General features: G+C 33.7%; 1 protein-coding gene across 1 annotated transcript in view; it reads left to right on the top strand.

The window, feature by feature from the left end:
• RGS18 (regulator of G protein signaling 18) overlaps positions 1-12219 on the top strand; it is a 28161-nt gene extending 15942 nt beyond the window's left edge. Inside the window, exons 4-5 of the mRNA XM_017891608.1 lie at positions 5947-6113; positions 9346-12219. Coding sequence (XP_017747097.1) covers positions 5947-6113; positions 9346-9603 — 425 coding nt within the window. The 3' untranslated portion in view covers positions 9604-12219. The remainder of the gene's footprint in view (positions 1-5946; positions 6114-9345) is intronic.
• Positions 12220-14161: the final 1942 nt, after the last annotated feature.

Below are 14161 nucleotides of genomic sequence, written 5' to 3'. Positions count from 1 at the left end.
TGCATGTGAGCATAGAGGAAGACATAGGAGTCTAAATTATGTGGTCTTCCCTTAAAGAGTATTGAATCATTTTTCTGGAAGTGAATTAAATCACTGTTGTACCCTCTTGATTTTTTTCTGATTAAGGCTGGTGTCTCTCAGAATTGTCTTAGCATGAGGACAAGACCTTTCTTAGTAGTAGGACAAGACATAGTATTTATACCAGAAACATGACCTTTCTTTGGTATCTCTTCTATGGCTGAGCCAGAAATCCAAAGTCATCCAGACCTATCAAAACTCTCCTATCTGCATTTGCCTCAGTCCCATAGCATCTATCCTCTTCTATACTTCACAAAATTTGCCCTACTCATGTGCAGCTTAGCCCTCAGTCAAGACTCTGCAGGAAAACTGCATGCAGGCTTCTGAGTCCCTTTATAAAGCAGATTCACTGTGCACTGGTTACCAATTAAGCCCCCTATATCTTGGGCTACAATTTTTGATTACTTGCACAAATCCACTATGATAGAATACTGATACAACTAGTTGGGCAAAGCAACTTTAGTACTTGCAAATAGGCAGCAAGGGATAATAGAAGCCTAGTATTCATAATGAGCTGCTCCCTCAACACTCAGAAAAGCTGTTAAGAGTGAATTAAATCTTGTCTATGATGTTCCAATTGCACTGCAGCTGAGGGATCCCAGAAAGCAGCCTGTCCTGGTTTTTATGTCTGAGGGAATACAGGTATCCCAGGACTAAAGTGTTAAAGAAGATCCTATTTTGGGGTAGCAAAGGAACAGAGCAGGGTTATTCTGGTCAGTTTCTTCTTATCTCAGGATGTTGCATTGTCAATGCATTGTACATTTATTTTTGAGAACTACAAGTGACAAAAAAAAGAGAACAAGTTGGTACAAGGTCACTTAAACTGTCAAACTGTCCCACACCCTTCTGCATGTCTCCTTTTTTCAGTAGCCTGACCCACAAATTCCAAATACATCATAACGCCCAAACTTGTATCTCTGCCTCCTCAATTCAGCAAGATTTCTTAGTTTGTTTAGCCTCCGTCTTCATGCATTCCAGTCTTAAAAATGCCCCCAGGTAGAAAGCCAGAACAAACCTAGCACTCACTTTATGTGTTTTTCTTCTCACCTGTTGCCAGTTGTATTCTGCTTGAAAACTACTGCCTCAATATTTTTTCTAGTTTTATAGTTATTTGTGGTAGGAGGACAAGTCTGGTTCCCATTACTTTGTAATGACTCTCCTCTTCTTAATAGTGTAATACTAATATGTTTTTCTATTTAAGGTAGGGCTCTATAGATTAAATATCAAATCAAGGGCTTTGTCCACTTCTGGTACCTAGACCAGTGTCTGGAACATAGCATGTGATCAATATTGTTTCGATTAACTAATGAGTTATTCAGTGGAGAGTTCAAGATGCAAACAAACATATTTAATAAAGTAGTTGAACAAAAGAAGGAATACATTATAAGATATGTTTGAATAACTGATAGTGATATCCAACAGAGAGCAGTGTACCTCCATAAATGTTTGTCAGCTTGTCCAAAGTCATATAGACTAGCATTCACCACAAACTCCGGCTTCACAAGTTCTCAAAATTGATGCTGTCACCTTGTTGGCATGCCAGGAAGGACCCAACCTTAGTGGAAGGCTCACATTGGCAAAACTCATAAGGTTGAATTCCAAACTAATAATATAGATTCAGAAATAAAACTGTCACTGATAGCCATTTCTCTACCTTTTCATATGACCAAAGAAGCAGCCAAAGTGTATTAAAAATTTTGCTTGCCAAGCATGAAACTAGAATATTAATTGTTTAATATCATCAAGCTAAGAATTAACTTTTTTAATAAACTGGTATATTTTAATTACATATTTTGTCCATATTAACAATAGGACAAAATTTTGTGGATTTTTGTTTTATTTTTTGCTTTATGTTACTAGCTCTGATTGTCCATATCTCTTGTAAATATGATAGGTCTGATATTTCATTTAGTACACAAAATATTTCTTAGAACTGTTACATATTTTTAAATATAATTCTGTATTTTTATCATTAATTCAATTATTTGTTGATAATTTATTTTAGTATTATTAAATAATTATTGAGTTATTTCTCATGTTGGGTACTGGAAATTTGGTGACAAGGGTCACCAAATTAGGCAAGGGTCTTCATCTTATGTATGTTACAGTGTAGCCTGGTAAACAAACGTTAACAGGCAACTGCAGTACAATATTTTAAGTTTACTCAGCACAGTAAAAGGCCATATATGAAGGACTCCCAACTCATTCTTTAGAGATTGGTAAAGTCTTTCCGGACAAGATGAAATGTAATTTCAACTTCAATGAATATAGGCTGTATGGATTAGATTAATAAAATTGCTTTATGGATTTAGAATAGGAAGGGAAAAGTATTCTCAACAGGAGCTAAAACTAAGAGATTCAGGAACATGGCACATGAATGGAACTATACATGTTTCTCTGTGAGTGGAGCTTAAATCAGTGTAAAAACATGGTAGGAAGAGATGAACGCTATTGGGACAGTTTAAACGGTGAAGAATCATAATAAAATTTGTACTGCAGAAAGATATTGCTGACTAGAATGTGGATAATACACTTAGAGGTTGGAGGAAGAGACAAGGAAAACCTAAATTCAGGGTCACCAGTTAGGAGGTTTTTATAATAATTTGTGTGAGAGACAGTTCCCATCTAAATAAAAGTAATTACAGATCGCACAAAAATAAAAAGACAGACATAGGATATATGAAAGGGGAAATTTTACAAGATTTGATTATCAGCTATGTGTGAGATAAGAGAAAAATTAAATATCCCTGAGAATAAATGCCAGGGTTCCTGTTTATATCCCTGAGTGGATAGAGTCATTAAATGGGAAATGTATGCAGGGAAGGTTTGGGGTAAAGATGATAAATGCACCATTCATATGACTAATTCAATGGTCAATTCAATGATGTTTCTCACATGTTGGTTGATATAAACTTGGAGCTCAGGAAAAAGAGGCTTGAGATAAGTTCTAAGAATCATCTGCATATTGATTGTATTTGGGTATTGAAGTAATTTTTCAGGAAATGAGTTTAAGAGAGAGCTGAAGAAGGATAAACTGAGAAGGATTTGGGGATGCAATAGTCAGAGGTGTAATAGGAAACTCTGGAGTTTAGCTGCCATTGAAGAGAATTACAGGCAATTCTCTACCGTGCCTGCTGTTGTGGAGAGATGAAATAACATATGGACTGAAAACAAAATGTTCACTAACTATAACATTAAGTCAATTTGGCAAAAATAATTTGAGTAAAGTGTTGAATAGAAACCACATTTTTGTGTGTTGGAAAGTAAATGAGATAGAGGGAATTAAGGGACGAAGTGTAGAAAACTTAATCAAAGATTTTATATTTGTAAGGAGAAAAGATATGTTAGTAGCTAGAGGAATATTTGAAGTTAAGATTTTTTTTAAAAATTTCCTGTAAGAAGATTAAAATATTTTAATGATATCAACATGTAAAAGAAAAACTTTATTGTTTTTCAGAATTGTTTCTAATGCCTCATTTTGTCTGTAGGTGTTAACAATATGCATAAAGTACAGTCGGATGTCAGAAAACAGGAGTTCAGGAAAAGGTCAAGAGAGAAGATTGGCAAATAGGGAAGATAAAGGAAAGAAGAAGGAAAAGGAGAATGTAAAGGACAGAATTTTAGCAAATAGCACATGTAATGGGGAACAGAGGGAGTTAAACCTAAACAGACAACACATAAAGAAACGATCACACAGTATGAACTAGGAGATATGGCATCCTACAAACCTATGTGGAAGAGTATTTGAAAAAGGAGGGGGTCAGTACTATCAGATGCTACCAAGTGGGAAGTCCAGATGGGACTCATGATATTTCCTTATGCAATAACTTACATAAGCAGAGCAGAAAGAGAAATGGGCTATAACTAGAGAGTGAGAGTGAATCTAAAGAAAGATTGCTAAAACTCATTTAAATCCAACTCAAATGTGATTTATTCTGAGAAAGTTTATCTGAAAAATCCATTAGGAACATATTTCCCTTCCCTCAACATTTCTATGGTGCAGCTACCATACACCCAAGCAATTTCACTCCTTGGAATTTATTCCAGATAAATAAAGACTTGTGTACATTTTTAAAAACTATACATAAATGTTTATAGCAGATTTATTTGTAATAACTAAAAAAAAAGAAATAACCCATGTTTCCTTCAATGGCAGAATGGTTAAACATATGATAGTATATTCATATCATGGAATATAATACAGCAACAAAGAGAAACAGACCGTTGATACATCCATCAACCTGAATAAATCTCCAGAGAATCATGCTGTGTGGAAAATAGAACCATCTAAAACAACATATACTATATGATTTAATTTATATAACATCCTTGAGTTGACAAAATTATAGCAATGGAGACCAGATTCGTGGTTCCCTGGGGTTAAAAAGAATTATATGTGGGGAGATGTAAGGGTGGCTGTAAAAGGGCAACATGAGTTATACTTGTAACTTTCTGTATCTTGATTATATTAATTAATGTCACTATCCTAGCTGTGATATTTCACTGTAGTTTTCCAAGTTGTTACATTGGTGAAAACTGGATAAAGAGTACATGGGGTCTCTCTCATTACTTCCTACGAATTCATGTAAATCTATAATTTTCTCAAAATAAAAACGTTTAACTTTTAAAAGGCTTAAAAGTAAGTAGAGTGTTAAAAAGGATAGTTGAAAGAGCCCTAGTTTTGAAGTCACATTGTCTTAGGGTTGAATCCAAAGTCTGCCACTTTTTTAGTTATGTAAATGTCATATTCGTGAGCCTTAAATAAAAATTATCAAGATCACCATCATCATCACAGCCACCATTAGAGCCCTTATGGAGTTCTTAATATGTCCCACTTACTGTTTCAAACACCTCGTGTATTTTAACACATTTAATTTTCTCAACAGCCCTATCAGTTGGGGATCATTATTATCTTAATTTTAAATATTGAAAAACTAAGACACAGAAAGAAAACGTAATATGCTAAAGGCCACAGAGTAACTAAATGAACACTAATTTGAGCCCAGACTGTCTTCCACAAGACTTGATACCTGCTCCTAACATTTATGGGGCAAGACAAAATGTGAAAAAGAGGTCCCATGCTATATGTCTAAATGTTTATGAGCTATGGAAACTAATAACTTTAAAATAAATATATATATGTTATCCTTCTGCTTTAACAAATATACTTTGTAAGCCACTTGGAAGATTATATTTGAATTTAAAATTTTCAGACACTTAACAATTCCACTCTATAAACATGACCTAGCACCTTTTTCTTTTCCTCCATGGTTTGGTTTCATACTGTGAGCAGCCCTTTGCACATTTGAGTACACACTCCAGCCTGCAAATTGAAACCTTGTTCATAGTCAGGTCTAAGGGTATACCTACCAGTGAGTCAGTGTGTTTTTGGTAGATGGACTTGGAGAAAAGACTGTGTAAATGCTGGAAGCATAGAGCTTTTAGTCAGGGAGTCTCAAGATCCTGAAATTCAAAGGCATGGTGTAGAAGTAGGTAGGATCCGTTCCCACTGTAATGGCTTCTTGACTCTGTGCAATCACCCCTCACACTCTGGGAGGGGAATGCATAAAAGAGACACAAAGTGAGGTCCACTGTAGTGGGTCCCTCTTAATCTTAGTCCTAAAGTCAAACTTAAGCCTGAGTGAGATACTGGCCTTATTTCAGTGGGAATAATACTTTCCTTTTATGGTTGTGTAAACTACATGAGGTCTCTCATGTATATTGTGCAAGATGTGTGCTGCGGTGCTGCATTAGAGGGAGGATGTAGCTTTTCTGTTAATATTTGCAATTATGTTTCATTTATTATCAATCAGTAAATGTTTCCAACTTTAATAATATTTGTAGTTATATTATTTATTTTCTTGATAGATGGACTAGAGACTTTTACCAGATTTCTTAAAACTGAATTCAGTGAGGAAAATATTGAATTTTGGATAGCCTGTGAAGATTTCAAGAAAAGCAAAGGACCTCAACAAATTCACCTTAAAGCAAAAGCAATATATGAGAAATTTATAAAGACTGATGCTCCAAAAGAGGTACAGTAAAGATAACTGTAAAAATGTATAACTGCTTTCAAAATTTTTTGATAATTTTATTTTAAAATTGTGAATTATATTTTCCCAACTTATTTTATTAATTTTATTTATAATTGACATGTAATAATTATACAGGTTAATGGAATACAGTGTCATGTTTTAATATATATATGCATTGTATAATGATAAAATCAGAGTTAGCATGTTCATCAAACATTTATCATTTCTTTGTGGTGATAATATTGAATATGTTCTTTTCTAGCACTCTTGAAATATACCATGTATTGGCCGGGCGCGGTGGCTCACGCCTGTAATCCTAGCACTTTGGGAGGCGGAGGCGGGCGGATCATGAGGTCAGGAGATTGAGACCATCCTGGCGAACACGGTGAAACCCCGTCTCTACTGAAAATACAAAAAAAAATTAGCCGGGCATGGTGGCGGGCGCCTGTAGTCCCAGCTTCTAGGGAGGCTGAGGCAGGAGAATGGCGTGAACCCGGGAGGCGGTGGAGCTTGCAGTGAGCGGAGATCGCACCACTGCACTCCAGCTTAGGCGACAGAGCGAGACTCCGTCTCAAAAAAAAAAAAAGAAAGAAAGAAATATACCATGTATTATTACTCACTATAATCACCTATTAGGTAATATAACACCAGAACTTATTCTTCCTATCTATCTCTGTACCTGTTGATTCATCCTTTCTCCATCCTCCCATCCTTCCTACCTTACCTAGCCCTCGGTAACCACTATTCTGCTCTCTACTTCTATGTGAGAAACTTTATTAGATTCCACATACAGGTCAGATCATGTAGTACTTATTTTTGTGTGCCTGGCTTATTTCATTTAACATAATGTCCTCCAGGTTCACTCGTGTTGCCACAGATGACCGAGTTTCTTTCTTTCTTTTTTTTTTAATACCTCCATAGTGTCCCCTATGTACCACATTTTCTTTATACATTCATCCTTTGATGGACATTTAGGTTGATTCCATCTCTTGTATACTGTGAATAATGCTGCAGTAAACATGGGAGTGTAGATATCTTTTTAACATGCTGATTTCAATTCCTTTAGATATATACCTAGAAGTAGAATGGCTGGATCATATGATAGTTTTATTTTTAATTTTTGAGGAATACTTATACTATTTTCTATAATGGCTGAACTATCTTACATGCCCACCACCAGTGCACCAATGCATGAGCTTCTCTTTCTCCACGTCCTCACCAACATTTGTTATTTTTTGTCTTTTTCATTAATAGTTGTTCTAACTGAAGTGAGTTGATATCTCATTATGGTTTCCACTTGCATATCCCTGATGGGTAAATGATGTCGAACATTTTGTCCAAAATGGCACTTTATGTCTTATTTGAGAAATGTCTATTCAGAGCCAAATTTTTTAGGTAATCTGCCTTTATCAAATTTGTACCCTCATACATTCTACCAGAATGTTCATAATGTTGCTGGAGTGAACATATTTATACAGATTTATCCATACAAATGGAAGACATTGTAAGATACTATCATAGAAGAAAAAGTACAATTAAAGTCACTTCTCAGAGTTATTTTCTTTCTAGACTAAGAGTGAATATGATCAATTGAAACATTTAGATTCATTCACTTAATCATATTAATCACTTTAGCACAAGCAACCTCTCATAGAAACTAAAGATTTCTGTAAGTGAGGAAGTCAAGAGACATCAAGAAGTTTGCATCATGTACCATTTTAATTTTGGCTCATCTATTTATACAGAGTTTTGTTTGCTTTAGAGCTACTTTAAAGACAGGTTAAAAGAAAAAATTTACAATAGACAGATGAGGTAAACCTAACTAGGCAAGTTTTCAAGTGGAAAAAAATTGAGATTTTCTTTTACTCCAAACTCAATGTGAAGTAATTGTGTGAAACAATTGCTAAAATGGTTATAAGACTAGTAAATATGACTTGACTGCGCTCAAATATTAATTAAATAGAGTTTCAAAGTTTCTAACATGTGTTTTATAAATAGTGATTATCCCAAAACCAACGTTTTACATCGTTTTTTTGTTTGTTTGTTTGTTTTGTTTTCTTTTTTTGAAAAAAGGCAGCTAGTTGTATTGTGTTATGGACAAGGGGAAAGAAAGCCTCTACCTGAAAACCTACCACCATCAGAACCAGATATATATGCAGTGCTATGATACAAGGCATTAAAGAATTTTATATCTTTAAAAGACATTCATACTACAGCATATGTTTGCTTGGAGGAAAGCATCATAACATAATGAAATAAGCACTGGAATAAGTAGAAGTCCCATATTAAAATCTCGAATGTGCTCCAGCTCATTTTTTTCCCATGACTCAAATAATTTAACCTCTGTGAGGTTTAGTTACCTATTTTGAAAATGAGTTATGCTTTAACTATTTACATGATCTTTAGCAGTTCAATATGCCATTATTCTAAATTCGTAGGTAGTAGGAAGGACCAGGAATTCCAGGAGAGAAGAACCAGATGAAATGCTAGTCAAGAATAGAGGAAAACACCCAAGCATCTATATTAGGGCCATTCTTGCACTGTAATAAACACCAGTGTTCACAACAGCATTGCTCACAATAACCAAAATGTGGAAACAACCCAATTGTTTACCAACAAATGAATGGATAAATGAAACGTGGTATACCCATAGAATGGAATATTCAGTCACAGAAAGAATACAGTTTTTGGTATATGCTAAAAAAAAAAAAAAAAAAAAAAAAAAAAAAAAATAGAAATACCTGAGACTAGGTAATTTATAAGAAAATAACTTTAACTGATTCATGGTTCTGCAGGCTATATAGGAAGCCTAACAGCATCTGCTTCTGAGAAGATCTCAGGAAGCTTCCAATCATGGCAAAAGGCAGAGGGGGGACAGTTATCTCACATTTCAGGAGCAGGAGCAAAAGACAGAGTGAGGTGCCACACACTTTTAAACAGCCAGATCTTGCAAGAAACCACTCACTATCACAAGGACAGCACTAAGGGGATGGTTTTGAACCATTCATGAGAAATCCGCTCCCATGATCCAATAACTGCCCACCAGGCTCCACCTCCAATGCTGGGGATTACAATTAAACATGCGGTTTGGGCAGGCTACACACATCCAAACTATATCAGCTTCTAAGCCCACTATGCCCACTCCAACATTGCATCAGTCCTGTACTGTTTCTCAAAGTTGTTTATATAAGCATATTAACTATAATCTCACTTTTTTTTTCTGTTTATCCAGGTTAACCTTGATTTTCACACCAAAGAAGTCATTACAAAGAGCATCACTCAACCTACCCTCCACAGTTTTGATGCTGCACAAAGCAGAGTATATCAGCTCATGGAACAAGACAGTTATGCACGTTTTCTGAAATCTGACATCTATTTAGACTTGATTGAAGGAAGACCTCAGAGACCAACAAATCTTAGGAGACGATCACGCTCATTTACCTGCAATGAATTCCAAGATGTACAATCAGATGTTGCCATTTGGTTATAAAGAAAATTTATTTTGCTCATTTTTATGACAAACTTATACATCTGCTTCTAACATATCGCATGTTTATGTTAAGATCTGGTCCCATACTTTAAACTGAAATATGTCACGTGAAATGATTTTAAAATGTAAAACAAAACTTTTGTTAACAAAATACATACAGTATCTGTCAGTATATTCTGTAAAACCTTCTATTTGATGCCATTCCATTCATAATCAGAAAAAAACTTATTTCTTAATTAAAAGGCAGTAGGAAAAAGTAATAATGTTTTATAAGATTGTAGAGTTAAGTAAAAGTTAAGCTTTTGCAAAGTTGTCAACAGTTCAAACAAAATTCTAGTTGGGATTTTTTACAAAAGCGGCATAATATGTGTTATATAAATATAATAATACTCAGCTATCCAAATGTTCAGATAGCATCTTCCATAATGAATGTTCTCTTTCTTCGGTAATAGTGCAGAAGTGATCTGGTTCTTACAATGGGAGAGGAAGAACATTTATTATTGGGTTACTACTAACCCTGTCCCAAGAATAGTAACATCACTTCTAGTTATAAACCAGCAACAGGAACTTTTGTGAAGACACATTCATCTCTACAGAACTTCAGATTAAATATAATCTAGATTAATGACTGAGAATAAGATCCACATCTGAACTCATTCCTAAGTGAGCATTGACATACCCAGTTATACAAAGCACTTCTGTTGGTCACAGAAACATGACCAGATTTTGCATATCTCCAGGTAGGGAACCGAGTAGACTACCTTCTCACCTGCTAAGGAAACTTGCCACTAAACTATTAGGCCATCAATGGCTTGAATAAAAACCAGAGAAGGTTTTGCCCAGGAGGTCTCATGTTTGGCCCTTTGAAATTGTGGGTAGAAATCAGAAACGAGATGAGGGGAAGAAGCAAAGAGTCTAAGGCTCTCGCGATTTGGTCATCTGCCGCATTGGTTCATATTCAGAAAGTGTTATCTCATTGATTATATTCTTGTCAAACAAATCTGCTTAAGTAATTATTATTCAAATAAGATTATACTAATACATTTTTATGTCACTGTTTTAAAGAGATATTTAATTTTAAATGTGTTACATGGTCTGTAAATATTTGTATTTAAACATGCCGTGCCTTAGGCTTTGGAAACATAATGTTAGTGGAAATGTAAAATGTAAAAACTTTCGATCATTTATAGTGATAAATATTTTTAACTTCATTCATACAGTTAAGTTTATCTGACAATAAAAGCTTTCACTGAATGTTGATTATCCTTCCTGTTATGTAATAAGGAATAAACATATTTTCTTCTTTTAGAGTAATATTGGGATAGAAAGTATTAATTGAGTTATTGTATCATTGATCTTAATGCTATATCAGTTGTTTAAACTGTTGTGAATATAAAAACAAAGTATCTTGCATTTCAGAAATCAACTAAAAGGTGATTTTATGGTTTCCTTGGTTAATTCCTGTTTTCTTTTCTGTATAGAATTTAATTGTTTCATATACAGGATTAAGACTTGATACAAACTTTGTGATCTCATCAGAAACATCATGGGCTGATTTTAATAGCGTTGTCCTGGTACCACAAATATGTATCATGTAGCTTTTCCATATATAATGCTATTCAAAATCATCTGATCTCTTTGTTAAATTACGAAATATTCAATGAGATGCTTCAAAAACATACCAGGACTTCTTCATAAAATTAATCACTGACTTCAAAAACTTTGCACTCTCTGGAGGAGAAAACATGGACAAATACAGAAACAAAATAAATAATTGGACAACTGAAAGTAGCCAAGCACAGATGCACAGAAAGCACCGAGTGTTGGCTGAATGATGGCAGAATGCACAAATTGAAACTAGACTTGAAAGCCTCAGTATGCGAGTTCCCCTAACTGGATGTGGGATCCTCAGAAGTTTATATAACTTCTAAGGACTCTTTCCATCCACATTCGTTTTAAGATAAAGACTCAGGATTTCTACTTTCTAGTGTTCTTTATGGTCCCCACATAAAGAACACTAATTAATTCTAATTTGTTCATTTGATATTCTCCAAAGCAACTCTTGATGTGTATCCAAGGAAAAGAGACAAATAAGTATAATTAATGAAGGAAAACTTAAGACTAAAAGTTAACATGGGATGTTTGTCTAAGAATAGGGCACAAGATTAAAGAAAACCCAGAAACATATGAAGGAAAGAAGCCACAGGAAATAGAGCCTGAATTTTTTTTTGACCAGTCCAGTGTATGATAACAATGTCTTTAAATATTGGATGATAAATAAAGTTGGGTTGAATTAGATAATTTGGGGCATTTTTTGAAGTCCATAAGCAATAGTAAATACCTAGGCTGTCAAGTTATGAACATAATAAAAGATCAATAAGTGATTGCAAAGTCAGGTGAAATCAAAAGGAAGCATTATAAGGAAGTTAGAGTCGTATTTCAGCAAAGAGTAAAGTCTTTAATTTGTGGTGCATTTTTATTTGAATTGTATCTCTACTATCTACCAAGTGTACTATGTTGAGAAAGCTACCTAAATTCTTATCTTCAATTTTTTATTTGTAATACTGGAATAAAATTTTCACAATGTTTTTATGGTGATTAAATTGTAAGTATTTGCAAAGTGCCAACTACAGTATTGACTTCAAGCGTGTGGATGGATTTTAGAAATTATTCCCTGTGTTTAAGTGTCACATTTTAATTTTAACATAAATTTTTATAATAATGTCTTGGTTACAAATCAAAAAATATCTTTGAGAATAATGAGATTTTTCTTGACTAAAGTATGGGGATAACTATCGCTCTCCTCAAAATTTTATAATTTTACTTCATAAAAAATGCTTTTCAGCTAAATTAAAATATGGGAACATTTTAAGCATAAGCATTTTCTAAAGAAAAGCTTTTTTTAAAAAAACAACCCTTAACTTTTAGTTATGTGCAGTGCAGATTTTCGTTAAGAGGAAAAAAAAAAAAAAAGCATGGTGAAGATGTATACCCTCCCCGACCCACCTCATCAGATGCTAAGTCTTAGCTATGGCATTAACTAAATTTAAAAAGATTAATTTATTTTCATTGTGCCACATTGTTCTTATATTTAATTTCCTGGCTCTTTATCATCTGCCTAAAAAGGAAAAAAATTACCAACACAAATTTAACCACGTTTGTTTAGCTATGTCATCTGAAGCCTTTTCAGCAATGAAAATAAAAGTTGGTACAACTTATCAAAACTCATATTCTATAACTTGAATAAATGAACAAGTATTTATTGAACACTTGTGTTTGATTGCTACTGCTTGCTTCTGGGCATCCAAAAGTGAATTTAACAGTGGGAGTGACAGGGAAAGAGAGAGAAAGAAAAACTCTCTTCATGGTATATTCTCTGATAAAGTTTGCATTCTGCAATACGCAGCTGAGAGCCATGTTTTAAACTTTTCTTCATATGTATCCCAAATAGCAAATCCTTCTACGACCAATTGTGCAGATTACCACTTATCTTTTGAAGCTAGGAGTTAAGTAGCTAATTTCCTCATTTAAGGACAATACAAAAGATTCACTAACTTGCATATCTTTGTGCATCTTTTATAAAACAAAAGCAGAACAGAAAGTATATGTACATATAAATACATTTTATTAAGGGTTTGAAGATTTTGGTCATTTCATTTTATTGGTTTTGCCCCATAAATCAACCAATTACAGAGGGGTCCTTTGAAGATGAAAAAACAAAAAGTTTAACAAACATTTAAAAAATTAAATCACTTGGGAAACAATACAAATTTATCAGCACAGGTAGTAAAATGTTACATTTGGAAAACTAAAAAAATGAGATTGAGCTGTGTTTTGAAAGTCATAATTATTTAACAGTAAATATATACATTTACCTGGAATCTTACCTACTAATTAAATTTTATAGAGTAGAAATGAAACTTTTAGAAGTAATAAGCAAAGCAACTATTTTAAATGTCAGACATTTGCTAAAATAACAATATTAAATTTTAGATATTTTGTCTACAATCTTATTATTTCTGATTTTGTTATCTATCTGTAACAAACAAATAACAATTGTGAGAAAATGAAGACTGAATCATTGTTAAATTTTGAGACACTAAAAAATGTCAAAATTCTTTTGTTAGATGCTATTTACTAGAGCAAGAAAGTGAATAAAAAACATATGGAAAGATTGACATCAACATGTAAAACCCAGCAATCATTTTTTTCAATGTGGAATTGTTGTTACATGTAAAGAAACTAAAATATTGAAACATGAATCCAAGTGAGATCAAATCAGTATCAATGATAGCAGGAATAAATGTATTTAACAACCCATAGTTTGGAATATCTTATACTTCATTTATTGTTATTTAATCATAGAGTCCTGTAGTTTAACAAATGTTTGCCATGCTTCACCTCTGTCCCAGTCACTATATGGAACAGTAGCGATACAAAGACAAACAAAATAATGTAAAGGCTATCAATGTAGTATTACAATGAATGGTGTTCCTATGTAGGCAAACACAAAAATCAGTTGTTTCACTATGACATGTGAAACATTCACATATATGCA

The sequence above is a fragment of the Rhinopithecus bieti genome, unplaced genomic scaffold (assembly GCF_001698545.2).
Source record: "Rhinopithecus bieti isolate Rb0 unplaced genomic scaffold, ASM169854v2 scaffold_20206, whole genome shotgun sequence".
In the NCBI taxonomy this organism is placed as follows: Eukaryota; Metazoa; Chordata; class Mammalia; order Primates; family Cercopithecidae; genus Rhinopithecus; species Rhinopithecus bieti.
This window is presented reverse-complemented; position numbering and strand designations above follow the sequence as displayed.